This window comes from Danio aesculapii, chromosome 13 (assembly GCF_903798145.1).
Source record: "Danio aesculapii chromosome 13, fDanAes4.1, whole genome shotgun sequence".
In the NCBI taxonomy this organism is placed as follows: domain Eukaryota; kingdom Metazoa; phylum Chordata; class Actinopteri; order Cypriniformes; family Danionidae; genus Danio; species Danio aesculapii.
This window is the reverse complement of record NC_079447.1, coordinates 9,538,689-9,562,355: the sequence shown is the minus strand read 5'-3', so window position 1 is coordinate 9,562,355 and position 23,667 is coordinate 9,538,689. Positions and strand designations below refer to the sequence as shown.

The 23,667-nt window shown below is 35.9% G+C and overlaps 1 protein-coding gene across 1 annotated transcript in view; it reads right to left on the bottom strand.

The window, feature by feature from the left end:
• ablim1a (actin binding LIM protein 1a) overlaps positions 1-23,667 on the bottom strand; it is a 110,324-nt gene that overhangs the window by 63,466 nt on the left and 23,191 nt on the right. The window contains exon 2 of the mRNA XM_056470693.1: positions 4,469-4,603. Within this exon, the coding sequence (XP_056326668.1) occupies positions 4,469-4,603 (135 nt within the window). The remainder of the gene's footprint in view (positions 1-4,468; positions 4,604-23,667) is intronic.

The window sequence follows — 23,667 nt, the reverse complement described above, 5'->3', positions numbered from 1 at the left end:
GTAATATGAAGTAATATAAATAATGTATAGTTTTATACATTATATTTATCTTTTAAAATACTGGGCTACTGGGCTAAAAGGGGACGTCTCTCAGACAATTTAAGAAGCTGTCATTCATTAATTCTCACCATACTCAAGGTCTTGGTCCCTTGTTTATCCTCATAGCATCCATGTAGGATAAAAGAATGGCATCTTCGTCTTTCATGAAACGCAGTTGTAGTTTAATGTATAGTATATCGGAGTCATTCAAAGTAGTGTCGCTGCAAAAAAAAAACCGTTCTGAATGGGCTGACGTTGCGATTTGAAAGATTAGAAGCAAAATGATTTGCTGATGGTGTACTACGTGCCTAAAGAATTCACTCAATGTCATTATCTCATTTTTGGCAGAAGTAGCGTTTAGCGGCTTTTGCATCTGAACTCTTCATATAATCCCTAACCTTAATCAGAGCCTTCAGGATTCTGCAATCACTGAATTTAATGCTAAATCAAATCACCACAAATGTATTGGATGCTTTTTTGGGCATTCAGGGCACTGTTCAAATTCCTGCCACACCACAAACTTGCAAAAAAAAAAAAAAACATAAAAACACAAATTTTATTCACAAAAATCTGAATTTCTTTTGCGAAATGTATTCTAAAATATACAAAATTTAGATATTTTGTAGGCGCACAAATACACTGAAAAAAATTATTCAAAGATGATTCCTTGGACTTACTAATTTTTTCTTTAAGTTAAGAGGTTGTAAACAATTTATTTGGGCTGAATTTAAACAAACACATTGAGTTGAACATTACTAAAATTAATTTGTTTGTTTAAATTCAACACAAATTGTTTGCAACAATTTTACAGACATCATTTTTTCAGTGTAGTCACATACATTAACATAGCATGAGTTCATTCATCAGGTCATTTCTTTTCAGTAGTCCCTTTATTAATCTGGGGTTCCACAGCGGAATGAACCACTAACTTATCCAACATTTGTTTAGAATGTTTACCCAATCACCCAATTAAAATCAAGCATTTGACAGCTTCCTGCTATACTTATAAATAAATATGAAATGATACACAGTATTAGAATGTTTAAATAAACGAGTTATAGTTTGATACTACTGACAAGTACTTAAATATTAATACTGACCACTGTCATTTTAGTAGTGACCCCTCACCTGTCCTTAATACTAGCGACTTAAAGTCATACAGAACACACACACAAGTGGACGGTGTTTATTTGCTTACAGATTCTGATGAACATATGCTAAATAGGTCATCTTTAACACCCTCCGCTGTTCCGTGATGCTGAAATGTGCCAGGAGAGATGAGTCACAGCAGACTCACACATGGCTTTCTAAACATTTATGAGAAACACTCAGCAGACCAGAGCTGCAGCATTACAGACGGAGAGGGTTTTACTTACAAAACCTGTCAAGAACATGTCCTGCATGCATTGCACCCAAAAATAATTTATTAATTTACATTCCATATTTCATTATAAGTAAATACATAAATACATTAAAAATGAATAATAATAACAATAAGTATATATTTAAACAAATAATAATAAATAAAAAATAACAATAATAAATTAATAATAATAATAATAATTATAAATACATAAAAATAAATAAACAACAATAATAATAATAATAACAAATACATGAATACATAAAAAATAAATAATAAAATTATTTAAAAAAATAATTAATAATTATAATAACAATCGGCGCAATAGCGTAGTGGTTAGCGCGTCGACATATGGTGCAGTAGCACGTCAGGGCGTCGCGAGTTCGAATCCCGGCTCGATGACATTTCCCTACCCTACCCCCCTCTCTCTCTCTCTCCAACTTCGCTTCCTGTCCTAAATACTGTCCTATCTAATAAAGGCAAAATGGGCAAAAATAAATCTTAAAAAAAAAAAAAATTATAATAACAATAACAATAATAATATTAATAATAATAAATACATTAAAAATAAATAAACAATAATCATAATCATAATAATCATAATACATACATAAAAATAATAATATTAATTAATTAATTTAAAAATAAATAATATGAATATGAATAATAATAATAATAAATACATTAGAAATAGATACATTAAAAATAAATAATAATATTAATAATAAATATATAAATATGGATAAATAATTTATATACATCCAGTAATAAAATAAGTGAAGTCCTAATGAGTGAGTCATTGAATCATTCATTTAAACTGAGCTTTTACTTTTAATAACTCTGAAATTAATAACATATTATATGTACAGTTGATGGTGAAATAATTAGCTTCCTGTGCCATTTGTGTTGTTTGTTTTAAATATGTCTGAAGTTCTGTTTAACAAAGAACTGCTATTATTTTATCTTTCTTTTTATTTTAACTAAGTTAATTAGGTTTACCAAGCAAGATAGTCAGTCAGTCAGGACTTGAGTGGTTTGTTCTGTAGTAAATGGAAAAAAAAAATCAAAAGGCCCAATCCCAATTCTATTTTTGTACTCCTTCCTGTTCCCCTTGGCCCTTGAAACAGAGTGTGAAGGGGAAGGGCTTCAAAATTTACCCCTAAGAAACACCACCATAACACCTGCACACGTCATCATATGTCATCACAATCTCTTGCTTCAAATGAGATCACATTTTTTTGGTATTTTCCCTTCAGGAAATCACTGAAGGCAACGATCTCATGTATCATACTGATATATGTGGCAATAAGCTCGTAACTGTACTGTGCATTTACACCGTGGCCATATTCATCATGTAAACACACCAAAAACAACATTAACAATATAGCAGTCACTGTAAAAAGCTCATTCCCAGCCACTAGACTTTTCTGATAGAGTATTCAAGTGTCATCGCGTGACAGAATGCTGTGAGACTGCTATACAGGAGTTATTATTATGGATTATAGAATTTTTTATAGATTTATTTATAGAAGCCAAATTAAGCGGTTTTTATTTTAGTGTTTTTTTTTTTTAAAGAGCCCCTATTTTGCATTTAAATAAGTCATATTTTGGTTTTGGGGGTCTCCAACAACATCCTAATGTGCGTGCAAGGTCAAAAACACTTTCATTGTCTCATAATATGCATTTATTTTTACCTAATTATCCCAGCGACTCCCATATGATTCGTTCAGCGATTCATTTGTTCCCAAACCCCTCCTTAGCGCGAAGCTAATCTGCGCTGATTGGTCCGATGACCCTATTGTGATTGGTCAACTGCGTTCAGCATGAGACAGAGAGAAATGCCTACCACGGCTACAGTATGAAGTAGCAGAAAGTATGTGAGAGTCCATTGCAGGAATGCAATAAAGCAAGGCAGTTAAACACCAGCATATGCTCTACTCTTAACCCTAACCCCAGGTAATAACAACGACACGCATTCAGTATTAATCCACACAGTGGCAAAAGCTGAACTATTTTGAAAATGGACTGCTTTGTGCTTTATTCGCACATCTTTTATGCGTTATTCCAGTTATGCACATAAATTTAATTAATATATTTGGATGGAAACATAGCTATTGCCTGCATTTCAGTCACACAAAGAACAAAATCACGTACAAGAATGGCTTGTCCTTTTTTAATAAATAATTAGCTTAAATTCACTGATCTTCGACAGGGACATGTGCTGTAACTAGATTAATTATTATTATTATTATTATTCTTTATTATTATTATTATTAGGATTATTATTCTTTCTAAAAACTATTGGTTAGTTCTGCTTACATTCATAAATGTCATATCAAGCTCTATCACTTGATCAATAAAAAAAGCAGACACACACAAGTGCGCTTTTACATCTATTAAAACTGATCAATGTGTGTAAAAGTGTGTACAAATTTTATAAACGTCATACATAACATTACTTATTTATATTTATATTTATTTATATTTATATTATACTTAAATATTTAAATACTTTAGATGTAAAATTACGCATTAACTTGAGCAGCTATGTTTCCCCAACTGTTTCACTGATGCAGTGGTGTTGCTTTTTAAAATATATGGTCATATTTGCTATAACTTTACACGAGCACATCAAGTTCAGCTGGAGAAAGCAATGGTGATCTCTTTTTTAAGGTGTTGCCATAGTCACTCGTAATAGCTCCGCTCCATTGATTATGCCTTTTTATAGTCGCGGTGTGCGCGCTTAACTCTGAGTTGGTCTACTCAAAGTTGATTGACCTAACTAAGATCCGCTATTCTTAAACCGAAAACTCAGAGTTTTTAATCTCCCTGTAAATCAACTCAGAGTTAAAGTTTAAACTCAGAGTTGGTTGAACCTCCTTACTGGAACAGGCCCACTATCAGGAGGCCTCCATCCAATGCCCACCTGCTCTCTTTAGCTTTATCAACTAACCTCGCTTTTTACCTTCGTGTTAGGATGCGTGTTTTTCATAGGGTCTATTGCTAACGGCGCCCCTGATCTGAACACTAGCTGTAGTTAGGAAAATGTGCATTAGTGACACTCACCTTTGCATGTGAAGCACTTGATGTGGAAGTGTTTGGCCTGCACTCGTAACACCTCTCCTTTGCACAACTCTCCACATTTAGCACAGCGAATCAAAGGCTTCTCCGTCTGGTGGTGAGACTCCTGTGTATGGGCGACTGCGCAGAAAGAAAAACAATTAGTCATGATTTGTTCCAGTATTTAAAGGTGCTGATTTGACTCTTAAAGCTGCAGTATGTGAGTTTGACATCCAGTGGTTGAATTAGGAATTGACCACAAGTCTAAAGGCTGATTTAAACCGTGTTCTAAATAAAAGCAACGGCATGAGATAGAAGGAATATTTTCCATTTTAAAATGAGCTTTTGTTCTAACCAACTCCTCGAACTGATATATTAGAAACGGCTTCTATTTTACAGATGAACAACAGGATAAACTGATCATCTCAGGTAGACCTCATGTGCTTTATTCAGTGTTAAAAGCTAATAATATGAGTTTGAATGCCATTTTACATGAGATTTATTGCCATACTACTGAAAGCAGCAGCAGATAGTTCACCTCAAAAAAGAAAATAAACCGTTCGAAATTGAACTTTAGAACTGTGAGAAATTCAGCATCTACATTTAATAATCTGTTAAAGAGGCTTAATGTGTATTAATTAGATTATAAACCTTACCATTTCATGAGTGAGTGCACTATTTTGTGCTTCTGAATGGCTGTATTTAAATTTCTGTTGTGTTTCGTCTGATGTAAACAGCCAAATTGCTTATCACTGCAAATCTTGCCATGTAGCGTGTTGTTAGGACACGGGGTTACAATGTAACCAGCTCACCTAAAGTTTATGTTCGTAATATTTATATTAATATATTATAATCTGCGTCTCATTTTGGAGTCTGCTACTGTCCATTGGAGGTCGCATTTCGGTCACAGGCGCATGCTTTGAGAGCCTTTCTGAATGATTGATTGATTGATTGATTGATTGATTGATTGATTGATTGATTGATTCATTCATTCATTCATTCATTGATTCATTCATTGATTCATTCATTCATTCATTCATTCATTCATTAAATACGCTGTTTTCCACCAAGGCAACCCAGGCTGCTGAAATATAATTGGCTAAATTGGCATTGGGCGGGTTAAAAGAACCAAAACAAAGACAGATGTTTCACCACGTAACAGACATTTATTTTCAAAGCAGAATATCTGATTTTAGAATTGTTTTTAAGATAAACAAGTGTTCACTTCGCATGTTTCTTAAATATCTGCAAACATATATGGTATATTTATGATTTAGAAGAGTCAAAAACTTACATACAGCAGCTTTAATATCATAATATGGAACCTCTGGAAGGACCGTCCCGCTAATGGGATTTAGAATAGACTCACTCCAAGATGACAGTTAAGAAATTCCAAACTTACCAGTGTAAAATTTAAAAAGTAACATCTCAGATACAAGTGAAACATGAAAGATTTGATGTCTTGACACTGAAGACTGGAATTATCATTCATTCATTCATTCATTTTTCTTAAGCTTAGTCCCTTATTTTTTTAAGGGTCACCACAGCGGAACGAACCACCAACTATTCCGACTTATGTTTTATGCAGCAGATGCCTTTCCAGCCACAACCCATTCTGGGAAACACCCATATACTCTCATATTCACACACAGTAATGGCCAATTTAGTTTAGTCAATTTACCTATACCACATGTCTTTGGACTGTGGGGGATACTGGAGCACCCGGAGGAAACCCATGCGAACAAGGGGAGAACGACAGTGCTAACCACTGAGCCATCATGCCACCCGGACTAGAATATTTAAGCAGCAAATTCGGAAAGTTCAGCTTTGCGTCACAGGAATAAATCATTTTTAAATGGCACATACAAACAAAATCAAATAGCAATCAGAGCAAAAACTCAGAAAGGTTTTGACTGTTTATGTTCTGCTTCCTTCAGTATTCACACAGCAGAACGTGTAACTTCAAATGTCCTCTCTTTTTTAAAAGCATCAGCACCTCAGGCGACCACAAAATATGATTATCAATTCAGTATTGAAAAGTACTGCATGAACTAGCGTTTTTCATTCCCCTGGAGAAAGACTTCAGTCCATAATGAAATACACAAAGCTTTTACTGTTATTGATCTGCATTTGGTTTCCATTTATCTTGTGTTCGTTTTGAGCGTCACTTTTATATATACAAGCAATTTCACATATTCTGTTGTATTTGCCATACGTAAAGGTCTCGTGAAGTGCTTTTAAATTAGATTTTTTTTATTCAATGTTTGACGTAATCTTAACTGAGAAATGGAAAAGAGGGCGGGACATAGAGAGTAGCTCCTCCTCTTTAAAGAAACTGTCAGTAGTGTTTTGTTTTATTACAGCCCTGCCAGTGAGAGTGAGCTCAAGTGCATCAAATGAGAAGAGTCGTGAAGGGTCGGGGCATGTCAGATACTACAAAGCACTTGATTGGTCAAGTTTTCATGAGAAACTGAAGCATGAGGTGAAGCGATTAATACCGTTGATCCATTTAGGAGGAAGTCACAATCTGCAAGCTTTACATGTTTACATCAGTTTTATATCTTCTAAACACGAATTTTGTCACTGTTTTGGAGCACAGTAGCTTATAGATATCTTAAAAACTAACATTACTTTTTTATTTTAATTTCATGGGACCTTTAATCATTTTTCTTATATGTCCTTATAGTTCATTTTTCCTCCAAGCTAAGTACATCAAGTACATGTAAACAGCTAACCAATATAAACAGTGGCCGAAATATAATTTATAATCGTAAGTTTATTTTTAGTAGCAATAAAAGTCCCAGTACTGGCTGCAAGGACATCCGCTGCATAAAACAAATGCTGGAATAGTTGGAGGTTTATTCCACTGAAAAATAAGGAACCAAGCTGAAGAAAAATGAATGAATAAATGAATGAATGAATGAATGAATGAATGAATGAATGAATGAATGAATGAATGAATGAATGAATGAATGAATGAATGAATGAATGAATGAATGAATAAACAGTAAAAGTTGTATTTTTATGTTTAATGCTGAATTTGCTGTTTTACTTTTCATAAGGAAGGCATGGGCCAGAATGACCATTAGATAGTTGTTTCATTATTTTTGAAGATTACAAACAGTTAAATAATCTACAAAAAATCCATTAATGACAGGTTTTCGTTAACGTTAACGGTTGTTTATATGTCATCATAAAGCCTTTTTGGAGTTTATTAAGCATTTTGAACGCATAATCAATTACAATCTCATGGCAATTCGTAACTTTTTGATTTTGTGATTAATTTGTAATAATTTGTACTCATTCGTTCATTTTAGTATGATTTGCTCATCCCCAATGAGGGGTAGGGTTTGGGGTTGGGTTTGGGGGCACGCCTCTTTTAAAAAATAGAATGTTTTTATACAAATTAAATCGTATGAATTCATACGAATTAGCCACTTTTCTGACAATACAATGCTATCTCATGGCAATTCATAACTTTTTGATTTAGTGGCTAATTCGTATGAATTTGTATGATCTCATTCGTATAATTTAGTATGATTGTACATTTTTGTATGACTGAACTTGTACAAATTCGTAAGAATTAGCCACTAAATTAACAAAATGTGAAATAGTTTTGTTTATATGTGAAATAAGGCTGGACAGTAAGCATGGGCCGGTATAAGATTCTAATAGTATGATAACCTTGGATATAAATATCACGGTATCATGGTATTGTGATAACTGCTCTAAAATATGTTCTTTTTAAATGGCTGGGTAAAAAAAAAAAAAAGTAAGAATTTTTCCCATATTGAACATAATATATCTTATTTTGAGAAACACTACAAATATTTTGGAACATTGAACATTAATTTTCTTTTCGGCTTAGTCCCTTTATTAACCTGGGGTCACCACAGCGGTATGAATATGTTTTACACAGCGGAGGCCCTTCCTGCCGCAACCCAACACTAGGAAACATGTCAGGCTAAATAATTAAAATAAATCAATGACTTTTGCTGTTTTCATTTGTTTCAAAAACACAGATTTTTTTTTTTTACAATTTCCAAACACTCAACATGGAAAAAACAGAGAAAGACCAATCAAAACTAGAAATTGCCAGCTGACCAATCAGAGCAGAGCAGGCTTATGGAAGGAGGAGGGATTTACAAATCTTAAATTCCATGTGAACTCAAAATTATTTTGCTAGCACACACTGTTATTCCTTAAATGAATAATTAATTTGTGCAAGTTAATCCACTGAAAAATAAAAAGTTTGTTCCGAGCTTTCGCGTTTGGAGTGCCGGTCCTTCATGCCAGTTTGACAGCCACAATATTTTTAGCTATGCCCTTCTTAACGTTAGCTGTATATATATATATATATATATATATATATATATATATATATATATATATATATATATATATATATATTTTTTTTTTTTTTACTTTAGATGCATTTAAATCTGTTGTAGTGGACTCCAACAAAACATTAGAGCACTTTAAAATACCATATGAGCAGCTCTTTAATGAAGCACATATAAAAACACCTACTCCTTGCATTCTATCATTTCCTCCCTATCCACCAAGAATGGCTGGTTTTGTGTTTAAGATCAAACACACACAGTCTCTCTGCTACTGAATCGCCATCACAGGGAAGAGCATGCGTGTGTGTTGGCTCGTACGAGTCTCATGGGACATTCGTTTCACAGACACAGACTTTTTTCATGCATATTTATGAGTCGACTTTCTTTCCCTGCCCCCTTTCCACATCCTCTCCACCCTCCCGACCCTCTGTCCCAAGACAAACAAAGCACTAGAAAGCGGGATCAGAGCCGTATCACTCGCAGCCAGAAACAAAGCATTATTAACCTCGAAGCCTATTCACCAAAACATCTATAACAGTCTCTTTAAAATAAAGGTGAACAAGTGCAGTGAGATTAATTGTAAACAAACTACATTAGATATTTCTATGATTTTATATGACTGAAGATTTGAGCGATGCTTGATTATGTAAAATAATAAAAGTCTTGACCTTATGCAGTTGTTATGTAAAAGATTTTTTAAAAATAAGATGTTATTGTACTGAAAATGGGCGACACGGTGGCTCGCTGCTTTAAGTCCTAGCTGGGTCAATTAGCATTTCTGTGTGGAGTTTGCATGTTCTCCCCGTGTTGGTGTGGATTTCCTCCAGGTGTTCCAGTTTCCCCCACAGTCCAAAGCTATGCGGTACAGGTAAATTGAATAAGCTTAATTGGCCGTAGTGTATGTGTGTGAATGGATCCTTTCCAGTACTGTGTTGCAGCTGGAAGGGCATCCACTGAGTAAAACATATGCTGGCAAAGTTGGCATATCATTCCTAAGCTGAAAGAAAATGAATGAATGAATGAATGAATGAATGAATGAACTGAAAATGGAAAAATTCCTTTTGTGTTTTAGAACAGTTTTGTATACACGAATGCATGCCAGGCCTATAGTTAGCGCTCTCACTATGTACAAATACTATAGCTGCGTCCCAAATGGCTAACAATGCACTATGTCAGGGATGGGCAAACTTGATCCTGGAGGGCCGGTGTCCCTGCATAGTTTTACACCAACCCTAATCAAACACACCTGCTTGTAGCTTTCTAGTGATCTTGAAGACAATAAATAGGGTGTTCAGGTGTGTTTGATTAGTGTTGGAGCAAAACTCTGCAGGGACACCGGCCCTCGAGGATCGAGTTTGCCCATGCCTGCACTATGTTCTTATGTACTTACACACTCAAGAGCATAGTATATGTAACTTTTTTTTACAAAGCGGAAATTCAAACCGTTTCTCAGATGACGTTTGACGGTTGGCAAATTAGTGAAATAAATGACCAAACTATCAAATAATACCATGAGTATAACCGCATTCACCATCGGGAGGTGCTATAAATCACTCTTGTAGCTGAATTTTGCTTTCACAGTTAAAATAAATAAAGTAATCCAAAACATTCATTCATTTTCTTTCCATCTTAGTCCCTTTTTAATCTGGGGTCGCCACAGCGGAATGAACCTCCAACTTATCCAGCATACGTTTTACGCAGCGGATGCCCTTCCAGCTGCAACCCATCTCTTGGAAACATCCATACACACTCATTCACACTCATACACTACGGACAATTTAGCCTACCCAATCCCCCTGTACCGCATGTTTTTGGACTGTGGGGGAAACTGGAGCACCCGGAGGAAACCCATGCGAACACAGGGAGAACATGCAAACTCTACACAGAAATGCCAACTGAGCCAGCTGAGGCTCGAACCAGCGACCTTCTTGCTGTGAGGCAACAGCACTACCTACTGCACCACCTCGTCGCCCTAATCCAAAACAATAAAAAAAATAATACTAAATAAATAAACAAAGTAATCCAACATAAGCACCCAAAAGCTCCGCCCCTTCCGCTACATGAGCAAAGCAGTGGCCGTTGAGTGCGTGAAGTGTCCGTCATTCCACACTTCATTTGAGTGGGTGAGTAAGTGCATCATCCGGGTAATTAAAGTGCACTTATTATTTTTAGAGTTTTCAGTATGAATGCACTACTTACACTATATATCCTACAAAATGGCGTAGAATAGTGCTAAGTATGTGATTTGGGACGCACCTTATCTATATCATGGGTGCTCAACATTGTTCCTGGAGATCTACCTTCCTGCAGATTTCATCTCCAACCTTGACAAACACACCTACCCTTTTAATTTTGAGCTGAACGGCACTTGATAATTACAGGTAGGCGTGTTTGATATAGGTTCCAACTGAAATCTGCAGGAAGGTAGATCTCCAAAAGGAAGGAGAACCACTGCATTAATGTAAAGGAAAAATTACTTAATTTCAGCAGTCAGAAATAGGAATGCGCTGGTATAAGATTCTGACAGTATGATAACCTTGGATAAAAATACCACGGTACTCTGAAATATTTTCTTTTTAAATGTCTGGGTAAAAAACTAAAAAACTTTTTCCCATTTCAAAACAATAAATTTAATTTTTTTAAAGATTTAACATATTTTGGAGCAGTAAACATGTCAGGCTTAATAATTCAAATGAATAATTGACTTCTGCTGCCTTCATTTGTTTCAGGAACACATTCCTTTACAATTTAAAACAGCATCTTTGGAGATCTTTTCTGCTGGAGATACTGTTGTCCTAAAAAAAAAAAGGAAAAAAAAATCTTACACACACCTTAGAAACGGTATTACAGAATATTTTGGCGGTTTAAAAACCTTGACTTTTCCAAACCATATAATTTGATCATATTATTGTCTATAATTTGAAAACAGTTATCGTCTCATGCCTAGTCTGAAACAGTTCACAGTTAAGTGAATTCATGCTTAACAAATCAAACAATTCTTTATTTTTTCTCCACTGAAAACTTCTTTTTATACATTTGTCAGAAACCAAGACAGGCAACGTATACTGATTAACGTACGTTGATTTAAATGGATAGTTTACCTAAAAAAGACATTTCTGTCATAACTCTATTTGTTTCAATCCTGTTTGAGTTTCCTCTGTTGAACACGAAGGACGAACTTGCCATTGACTTCCATAGTATTTTTTTAATTTCTACTATAGATGTAAATGACTGTGTTTTTAATTTTATTAGAACTGTTCCTTTAAGAATACTTATTTATAATATTTATATTTGTAATGCAAAACAAGACAAAATACTACATTAGACAAACCAATGTCCATTTTGAAGCGTCTAACAAATCTAAAATTTAAAAGCCAAACTGTAAGTTCACATTTCACAATTGAGCTTATTTCTCTCTTAAAACACCTTATCATTAACAACAATTAATCAGTTACAGATATGAAATAATTCTTGGAAAAAGCATGGAATCAAATAATCCAATAGAGCAGATGACTGCACTTCCAGTACTTCATTTCAAACACTTTGTGAAGCTTTATAAAACACATCCTCCACACAAGCAGCCATTTATGCTGATTAAGCTCTGAAGTGGCACAACAAGATTAAGTGGGCCGGTCAGAAGAGTTAACCTCCATCTCTGAGAGCAGCATTACTGATATGACATTCACATCACACACACACATGCCCTCACATAAAAAACAAACAACATTTTACTTTAAAGAGCTCTTTTCATGCGAAACCAACCTTTGGAATCTATTTGAACAGACATTTGTGTAGTATAATGTGTATACATAGCCATATTAGAGTGGTATAAACACATCAATTCTTTTTTTTATATATATCTTAAACCAATATATTAAACCAGGAACCAAATCTCAATGATTTTGTGATTAACCACAACTGTGATGTAGAAGTGTGGTTTTCCCCGCCCACCGAATTGATTGACAGTCACATATTTCATTGTGTCATTGAGTATGTTTCCATGGACACCAATAATCCCATTTTAATATGATTAAGTCAATACTCTGATAAAGAGTCTACCATGTAAACAGCTATTTTTGATTACCTTAATCCGACTAAAGTCATAATCAAACTAGACAGAAATCGAATAAAGACATGTAGAGTATGCCGATTTTAGTCGCATTATTGAAGTGCAATACAGACATGTAAACACCGCAATCAAACTATTACCATCCTGCAGGACTTTCACCACATTTTGGAACAGGATAGTCTGTACGCACAGCTGTTTGACACTATTTTCTGCACCTATTGAGTCAGTGAAGGACCACAGAAACCTGCATCGTGACATGCAGAGGTATTTCCCCATATGGCATGCGGTCTCAAATTCCATTAAAACAACACTCCTCCAGCAGTTCATACTCGCATCCAATGTCTTTGTCACGAGGGGCATGCATGAAATGTTCCTGAATGAAAGTGAAAGTGCCAAACTGCTGTTAAAGTCAACAAATTAAAAATGAAACACCCAAAATTACATGAAACTCCGGATGAGATGTAGATAGCATGGTGACGCAATAACGTTAATCAATCTATGTGCTATAACATGTAAAATGGGATCACGAAAGGAACATACAAAATGCAACTCATGTAAACACCTTGATCATATTATTGTCTTATTCAGAGTAAGGCAAATAATTCTGATACTGATGTCAATGTAAATGTAATCATTGTTAATGTGTATAATCATGTCCACAAGACAGGGTTTGCAAAGAAACTGGGATTAAAATCTCTGTTCTAAGTAAACTGGGTTTTACCGCTGGAATCACAACAGATGCATATTGTCAGTACAACTATAAACGAGAACGCTTCAATCACACAACAGGAGTATCGGTTTGTGGATGATAAATACTGTTTATTTTGTACAGTAACTTAATGAATATCTATACAGCAGTGTATATTTACTGTACATTCATATTTGCAGAGAGTAGATGAGTAAAAACAGCGAAACAAGTGTACATGTGTCTGTGTGTGTCCAGTGAACTTTGTAACGTCATTTGCGTGTGGCTCATTCATAGTTGCAGAAAGGCTGAATAAACTCCACAACAACTACATCCAATAACCAATTGGGAAATTCCTGGTTCAGTCTTGAGCCGTAGTCACCCTGCAAATTTTTACCTCATTGACCTCCATTCACTGTTCAAGTGGTTAGCACTGTCGCCTTACACCAAGAAGGTTGCTGGTTCGAGCCTCGGCTGGGTCAGTTGGCATTTCTGTGTGGAGTTTGCATGTTCTCCCCACGTTTGCATGATTTTCCTCCAGGTGCTCCGCTTTCCCCCACAACTCCAAACATGCAACTGTTTGCATGGGAGGAAACCCATGCAAACATGGGGAGAACATGCAAACTCCACACAGAAATGCCAACTGACCCAGCCGAGGCTCAAACCAGCGACCTTCTTGCTGTGAGGTGATCGTGCTACCCACTGCACCACCATGACGCCTTGTCCTAAAGTAAAAAAAAAAGTGTCCATGATTATAATCATGTGTGTATATATTTGCAGTAATGTTACACTTGTACATTACAGACAGATGTATACCTGACCGGTGAGCCATCTGACAAAAAAGTGCCCTTCTGAATTAAATCAGCAGGATGCCCTTCTGGATCTTTCACTTACTTCGAAGACACAACTGACTACGTTTACATGGACATCTGTAATCTAGTTATTTGCCTTAATAGACAAAAATATAATTAAAGTGGTTATGTGAATTGCTTTCATGTAAGAGTTTCCTGTAATTTTGGTGACTTTAACAGCAGTTCGGCAATTTCACATTTACTCATGAACATTTTATTCATGCCCCCATGACGAACTGGGCTATTAGACGCAAATAAGGAATAAGGATTGGTAAGAGTGTTATGGGATTTAATAACGCACGCCAAATGGAAAGAAAAAACTTCCGCATTTCGTGATGTGTGTGTGTGTGTGTGTGTGTGTCCTTTACTGACAGCCGCATGTGTGGATCTTGTCGGAAAATATGGCGAAAAGTCCTACATAACGGTAATAGTTTGATTGCGGTGTTTACTTCAATAATGCCACTAATATATGCATACTCCACCTCTTAATTCCATTTGTGTTTAGTTCACTTATGACTTTAGTCAGATTAAGGTAATCAAAAATCGCTGTTACGAGCTTATAGGCCTACAGTTCAAAATTCATGTTTAACTGAATAAACCGTTAGTAAACACAAGTACATCTTATTGAACATCATTTATTTTTATCACCAATTATCATAGTAGAGCAGTTTCTCAAGCAGTTTGTGAGGCATTTTGGAAACAGGAGATGAGCCCCTGGTCTAATGCGCCACCTGGCTTGAGAAACCGTTCTAAAAGACTTACTTTTCGTCATTATTTAGATAGCACAAATATTTTGAATGCCTTCGGCAGAATTCAAATGAGCCATTTTAATCTAGATTAATTCCAAGATTACAGTGAGATTAATCTAGATTAAAAAAATTAATCTATGCCCATTTATAATTATTACGTTATTAAACTACATTTGATTCTAATAAAAATAATTAAATTAAAAAAACTAAAATCTGTACTGACACCAATATTTTGTGCAGATACTTAAACTAGTTAACTTCTTTATAACTTGTGAGTATTAATTCAGTTGTAACTAAATGTTTGTGCCCTCTGTAACATTGCATTAAATACCTAAACAAATGTCAAATTCAAATCCGTTATAACCAAAGTGAGAAGCTCTGTGTCTCTGCAGATGAACTGCAGCATCTTTGAAGAGACACCTTAAAACTGAAAGAGGCCACTGCAGCCCAGACACAACAATGGACTCTACCTTCATGACAGCGTTGCCATGGTGACGGCTGCGGCTCTACCTCACGCTCCTGCGTCCCATTTAAAACTGCAACACTGCCGAAACATCGGCACCAACAACACAAGACCAGCTGCTAACTCCGATTCAACAATCCGACGATGAGCTCTGATCCAATAACCTGTAAACCTGAGAGGTACGACTGCAGCAATACCACTCTCTCTATTACATAACAGTTCCTGCCATCCGAATACCTCAGCTAAATGGTGTAACCTGGGCTTAAATATTAAGATTATCAACCTATGTTTAACAAATGAGCCACAATGGCAATATAGCTTTGGAATCTCCTTTAATATTTAGCTTTAGCTGCAGACTGATAATGGTTTATCATTTAATATATGATAAACCACTATTAAAGTAGAGTTAATGATGGTTTATGTACTCTTAAAATTGTGCAAAGTGACACATTATTGATTAAAGATGGTCAATGACCCACACACACGCACAAACACACACCCTATCATGATCATTTACCTTTCTTCTTGACCATGACCATCAGTGAGAAGTGAAGATGAATCAATAATCAGGCTTGCTAGAGGTGAATCAGGTGATGAGAAATGCAGCATTCATAAAGCTGAGCAATAAGATAATCCAGGTAACATCTACGGGTGCATAAAAGAAGGCAAGATGATTAAGAGAAAGCTTAAAGGTCTCCTAAAGAAAAGAGGCAGCCCCAGCGTGTGCCTGTTCCCCTGTACCCCGGCGTCTCCTCCTCCGTCTGTCTGTCCCATCCCCCTTTTTTGTGTCATTAATCTGAGGACTCGCCCCTCTTCTGCTGCAGTCTGGAAGTTGCCAGCACTGACAAGCAGATTTTATGAATACAGCTGCCAATTTAAAGCTTAAACAAGAATCAAATGGAGTGTGTGGTTCACGCTAAAAGGGAAACGGTTTTGTGTAGGTGTTGTGTTTTCAGATGTCATATGTATATGACAGTGATACTACAAATTCTGTAGCAAGTCCACAAGCTCACACTACATATAATCAGCTGCTTGATTATGTGTATTTATACAGTCAAGCCCGAAATTATTCATACCTCAGGGTAGGGCTGCTCGATTGTGAGAAAAATCATAATAAATTCATAATTATTTTGGTCATAATTGCAATCACGATTATTCAAAACGATTATCGGTTGAAGTCAAAATTATTCACCCTCCTGTGAATTTTTTTAATATATAAATATTTCCCAAATGATGTTTCACAGAGGAATTTTTCACAGAATTTCCTATAATATTTTTTCTTCTGGAGAAAGGCTTATTCGTTTTATTTCGGCTAGAATTAAAGCAGGTTTAAATATTTTGAAACCTATTTTAATAGCTCAATATTATTAGCCCCTTTAAGCAATATATATTTTTGATTGTCTGAGAAGAAACTACTGTTAAACAATGACTTGCCTAATTACACTAATTAAGCCTTTGAATGTCACTTTAAGCTGAATACTAGTGTTTTGAAAAATATCTAGTAAAATTTAATGTACTGTCATCATAGCAAAGATAAAAGAAATCAGTAATTAGAAATGAGTTATTAAATCTGTTACGTTTAAACTGCTTTAAGCATCTTCACTGTAAGAAAAAAACTTCAGCTACAAAAGTCCTTCAGTCAAGAGCAGTGAGGGATTTTCTCCTTTTGTTGTATGATTCATAATAAAAACAGGCGGCAGCAGGAATATTGCGCTGTCACTTATAATAGTGCGGCTCTGATATGGTTTCTCGTTCACATGTCTTTTAATTCTCAACTTTGTTTATTGAGGGTTAATATGAATGATCACTAAACATCGCGCTCTGACACAAATGTGCATGTATTTGACCATTAAAGCGCTCACATTAAGATGGCGTTAGATGTGTGTGCTCTGCTCGTCTCAGAGGCTGTCCGAGGCTAAGCGCGGTGCGCACACACAAAACAGCAAGTGCTCTTTCGCGCTTTTAAAAATATGAATGATTCGAACGTACATCAATGAATGATGCGCCTCCCGTGCTGCAAAAGTTACATTACAGAACATGCTTTGTCATTTTCACGTGGAACTGAGCTTTGCAGAGCAACAAATGTGTACAACTGGAAAAGGGGTGGTAGATTGTTTATCTCGATTAATGGTTTTTCATAATCGTTAGAAGCCAAAATCAAAACAGAAACCGGATTTTTACCATTCATTGCACAGCCGTACCCCAGGGCTATATACACACCTGTACATACCGTAAGGTGCAAAAAAATTCATGCCAACATTAAACAGCCCTGGCTTATTCTAAAAATGTACCAATATATACATTTCTGGAGATCACAAAATACATTCCAGGAGCTAAGTTTTTTTTTGCAGTTTTTGTTTCCGCTAATCCACCAGAGGCCACTGTGTACGGTTTTTCAGATCTCAAATTTCTCTTGCGAGTGCCATTCACACCAGCTGTTCTCACGTAAATCTACCAGAGGCCGCTGTCGACTGACTGTCGACTGACTGACCGATTGACTGACCCACCCTCCTCCTTCCCTAAATCCAACCAATAGTGTTTTCAAAAGCAAGCACAGATTGACCCACCCACCCCTTCTCTTAAGAAGAATGTTAAACCTAACATGTCAACATATCAATGAATGAAAAAAGAAGAAACAACAACAAAAGCACCCAGTCAACATTTTCTTTACCTGACATCTCCTCAGATCACACAGGTTTATTTGGGATCTTGAAGTCAGACGTGACATGATCACGGTTTAATCCACTATAAATAACTCTATGATTAAACCGTGAGGATCCTATTAGTCTGATCACAGTATAAGAGACTACAATTATCAAATAGCTATTTATTTTTGATACCATTCCCTTTAGACACAAAACATTTAACAAGAACAAAAAAATTGCAACTAATTAACTTTGTTATAATCAAAGGTTTTACCAATGACGTACTGTATTTTTAAGGGCTCTTTAGAAAGAGTTTTCTGTCTGTTGGATTTAATTTTGTGTTCTTTAACCCTTTATAGGGCAATTATTGAAAAAAAAAAGGTGAGTGTTATTTAAAGAGGGGTTATTAAACTTTTGAAATATGCATTTATTGTAATCAATGTCAGTGAAGTTATCGTATTTGGTTATTTGCCTGATAAAGGATTGAAGAGTTTATACCTACTGCTTTTTTATTTGTACATGCCAATTAAAAATGTCTGCCTAAAATACTATAGCAAAAAAAATGCATAGTGGTTATTTAGAAAACACAGCCTAAGTAAATGTGCATGTTATAAATCCAAAACAAATTATGTCACAAGCATGATTTCAAAACAATGCAGACGACAAGTTTCGGTGTAATGATATCTAGTTAACCTACTAGTAAATGAACAAACAAACAAATAAATGAATACATTTAATGTCTCTAATCTGAAAAACTTTGGCAAATCCAATGATTATTTCTTCCTCAAAAGAATTGATCAGCTCTTTCTTGGATACTTAGACCTGAAACGCGCTCTATCCAGCACCCTTCATGAAAACTGACTGGCACACTACCTTATAGGACTTTTTGATGTCTACATACTGTGTCACACTACATTTTGTATCCCCAACAGCTGAACCCACATGTATGGCAATTCATATATTTACCTGCAAAGTGTGTATATTCTGAGACAATGTTGTTTGTTTGTTTGTTGTTTTCTTACTTAAAAAACCTTTAAATAAAAGTATAAAAAAAGCCTTCATCAAACACAGCCTTCCTTCCATGTGAACAGGTGCATCCAAAAATACAACCCAAGACAATCAGAATGAACCCAGAGCTTTTAGACACCTTTTCCCACTTAATATGGATCAGGCAACAAATGAACGATCAAGTAACGCTGAGATCAGACTTAGCCCAAGGATAACCTGAAATGACAGCTTGACCACATCCTTAGGAATTCTAAAATCATTGAAGGACTCTTTGCACTAATTAATAAAACACAGTAGCTCATCACAGACTGGCTTAATGCACACCAGACATATTTTAAAAGGTAAATACACTGGAAAAAATTATTTATGTCACTGGAAGGGCATCCGCTGCAAAAAACATATGCCAGAGTAATTGGAGGTTCGTTCTGCTGTGGCGACCTCTGATAAATCAGAGCCTAGGATGAAGGATTGTGAGTTACCTTGATTTTGTTATACTTTTTATGTATTATTAGTCTGCCATTGGCATCACGGTGGCACAGTGGGTAGCATGATCTCTGAAGAAGGTCACTGGTTCGAGCCTCAGCTGGGTCAGTTGGCATTTCTGTGGGGAGTTTGCATGTTCTCCCCGTGTTCGTGTGGGTTTCCTCCGGGTGATTCAGTTTACCCAACAAGTCCAAAGACATGTGGTATAGGTGAATTGGGTAAGCTATATTGTCCATAGTGTATGTGTGTGAATGAGTGTTTATGGATGTTTCCCAGTAAAGGGTTGCAGCTGGAAGAGCATCCGATGCATAAAACATATGCTGGATAAGTTGGCGGTTCATTCCGCTGTGGCGACAACAGATTAATAAAGGGACTGAGCCGAAAAAAAAGAGTACTCTGCCATTTACTGACCTTCTTATGGGTATTGATTTTATTGTTCTCCTATTGTTATTGTAAAGCACCCTTGAGCACTGAAAAGGAGCTATATAAAAAGTATTATTATTAGCCATTGACATCCATAATAGGAACAAAACATACTTTTGAAGTTAATAGCTGCTGGTTTCCAACATTCTTCAAAATATCTTGTGTTCAAGAGAAGAAATAAACTTTAAGTGGTTTGGAACAAGTGGAGGATGAGTAAATAATGACAGCATCTTAGTTTCTGGCTGAACTATGACACATTCATGCATTAATGGCTGAGACTCATCCCAGCAAACAATTTTGTGTTTAATGGCCCGTTTCCACTGAGTGGTACGGTACGGTTCGGTTTGGTTTGGTACGCTTTTGTGGCCGTTTCCACTGTCAAAAAGCGTACCGAACTGAACCGTACCTTACCACTTTTTCGGCACCCTTTCGAAAGGGTACCAAAGACGAGAAAGGGTACCAAAAGGCGGAGCTAGACGCGCAGCTGAACGCTATTGGTTTACAGAGATACGTCATTCGCCTACGCAACAAGCCAGAATGAAAACAAAAAACCCGCCATGTTTGAAATACACAGCCGACGAGCCGAGACATTACAGCGGAATGATTTATACATATAATAACGAGCCATGGTCGACCTGGGCTCAAACAAACCTTGTCGTCGTCTTGATAAACAGCCACAAAGCCAAGAAGAAGAGCAGATTTACCCTGAGCCCCGTAGTTTTTTACGAGGCAGTCTGAGGCGCGAGCGGTTTCGCTTTCTTGCTAGCGTTCGCGCGCGTCTCTAACATTATATCTGAAATAACAAACTTCTTGAGCTGATGATAATTACCTGCGCTTGATTATTGACGTGGTTTTAAAACCCGATCCTGTCAGACACTGACAAACGCGAGAGTGAAGCGTGAAGAAACAAAGGAGAAGCCGGAAAAAAGGAGCACATTATTTTTTCAGCAAACATGAACAAAATGCCATGTATAACTAACTTATTATCTTCACATTTTGGACTAATATGAACTCAGATTGACGGAATTACTGTCTAACAGAGGCTACGTGTGCTGCGGAAGATTACAGACACAGATGAGAGGTTTTCACTGACTAGGCTATAATTTGTATTGTTTTGAACCTAAATACGGACGAAAATGTCTGCTGTGTGTATTTCTTCTGTAGTTGGTAACATTTCGGAGACTGTAAGGGGCTGTATGCGTCTATATATGTTCATTTATTTAGTTATTTAATATAATTACAGACGTTACAGTAGGCTGTTTCGTTGATCATTGATCTGCAGTTATAATCAACTCATGTTCATAGAAAAATTACTAATAAACATTTCTACACAAGTATTTATGTGTATGAAGCATCTGTTTTGTGAGAAGTGCTTCTCATATGATATGTAAGTGACCTGTACAGCTTTATTGTAGACATTTCCTCGAGTCTGTCATACACCACGCCCACCAAAAGGATACCCTTGTTAGTGGAAACGCAAGCCTGATAAGGGTGACCCGTACCAAACCGAACCAAACCGTACCGTACCGGTCAGTGGAAACGAGCCATAATAGACGTCTAATAGACCTCTAAACATAGACAGCTTGGCTGAAACAGGCTAAACTTGGGCTGTCAGTGAAAATCTAATAGATGTCTAAGAATAACTAGTCATCAAATAGACAGATTAGACAGACTTAATATGTGTAGTCATTCATTTCTGTTTATTTGACGACTGGTCTAGTTTTGGCCTATTCTTAGACGTCTATTAGATTTTCACTGACAGACCAAATTTAGGCTTGTTTCAGCCAAGACGACTATTAAAAACAAAAGATGCTTGCTGGGCTGTCAGCTGAAAACAGACATGATGGCAAATCCCACAGGATCATCAAAACTGGACAATAAAAGACTGGAAGAAGGTTGTCTGGTCTGATTGTTGGTCAAAGTCAACACCGTTTGTTTGCATAGCTATACACAACAGTATTGCAATGCTAAAAAAAAAAATATGATTCATAGTTATTTACATGAAAGCATTTTCATTGATTTGTCATCCCATTAACTTTCCCAATAGCATAGACTGCACTCTGTGTGTCTCTCTGCCCTCCTCAGATGACCCTGGAAAAGCTCTTAGCCCTTCACAATAATGTCAGGAAGTAAACGCCTCTCTCCTGATCTATAGGCAGAGATTGTAAAATAAAAAATGTCATTTGAATAATAAATAAATAAATAAATAAATAAATAAATAAATAAATAAATAAATAAATAAATAAATAAATAAATAAATAAAAACACAGGCTGTGTTCTAGCTCTGCAAGGACAGAAAGATATTGAAACAGAGCAAAATATATCTCTAGAGTACCTATAGACCATTTCAATGTAGTCATGTCATTGGCCCATGAACATTTCCTGCTTGTTATCAAACTATTTCATAACTGTAATAAAAGGCAATTCAATTATAACTTAATGTTAAAACAGCTATCATAAGATTATTTATCAATATGTGGCTCTTTTTGGATTCTCGGAAGCTATAGAAATGAAAGATTTTAAAAAAGGGAAATACGTTGGGACTATTGTTTTTGTTTACATCCCTCAAAATGGTCTATAGGTACTTTTAACTTGATCCGGTTTGCTAAAGAACAAAAACCGTTGTGTAAATGATGACGAAAACATCATTTTTGGAATCAGTAATACACTTTAAATATTTTTAAGTCATAATATTATTATGTAAACAGAAGCTGAGTATTATATACTTACAGAGTCCAAAATGTATGCCTTAAAGGAATAGATCACTCAAAACTGAAAATTCTGTTATTATTTAATCTTGCTTTACTTGCCACAAACCAGTTTGAGTTTCTTTCTTCTACTGAACAAAAAAAAAGATATTTTAAAGGGTCATGAAAGCCCTGTATTTCAGTTTAAGTCTACATCAGAATTTTTTCAAAAAAATGCTTCATGATGGGTGTGGAACGCTGCGAGCAGAGGGAGGAGAGGGCATCCCAGCAGCGCAGGGGAAAAAAGAAGGGCTTTTGCCAGTTGGCTCACCAGCTCAAGATAAAAAAAATCTGATACAAAACGTGAGGAGACGCATGCTTATATAAAACAACAAACAAACAAAGTTAAAATGCAAATAAATAAACAGTAATCATTTAATGCCCTGTTACATATACAATAGGCTATTCGTAATTTCATTTACACATAACCACAATTTGTTGTATCATTTTAAAGATAATCATGTTTATATAAACAATATATATGAGGAGGGCTTCTCTCCTCCTAAATCCCAGGTCTAAATGCGGACACAGTGGATAGCAGTACAGCAGATCTCTTGTCCTATCTATTACAACCATTAGCTCTTCCGGTAATCTGAAGATTTTAAACACAAGCGAACACAGCAGCACAAATAGACAATGTGTCTGAATGGTAATGAACTCAACTGATAAAAGACAAAGTCCGCCATTCTCCAATTCTTGTATAGCTCTCCCGACAAAAACGCTTTCTGCAAACAAACAG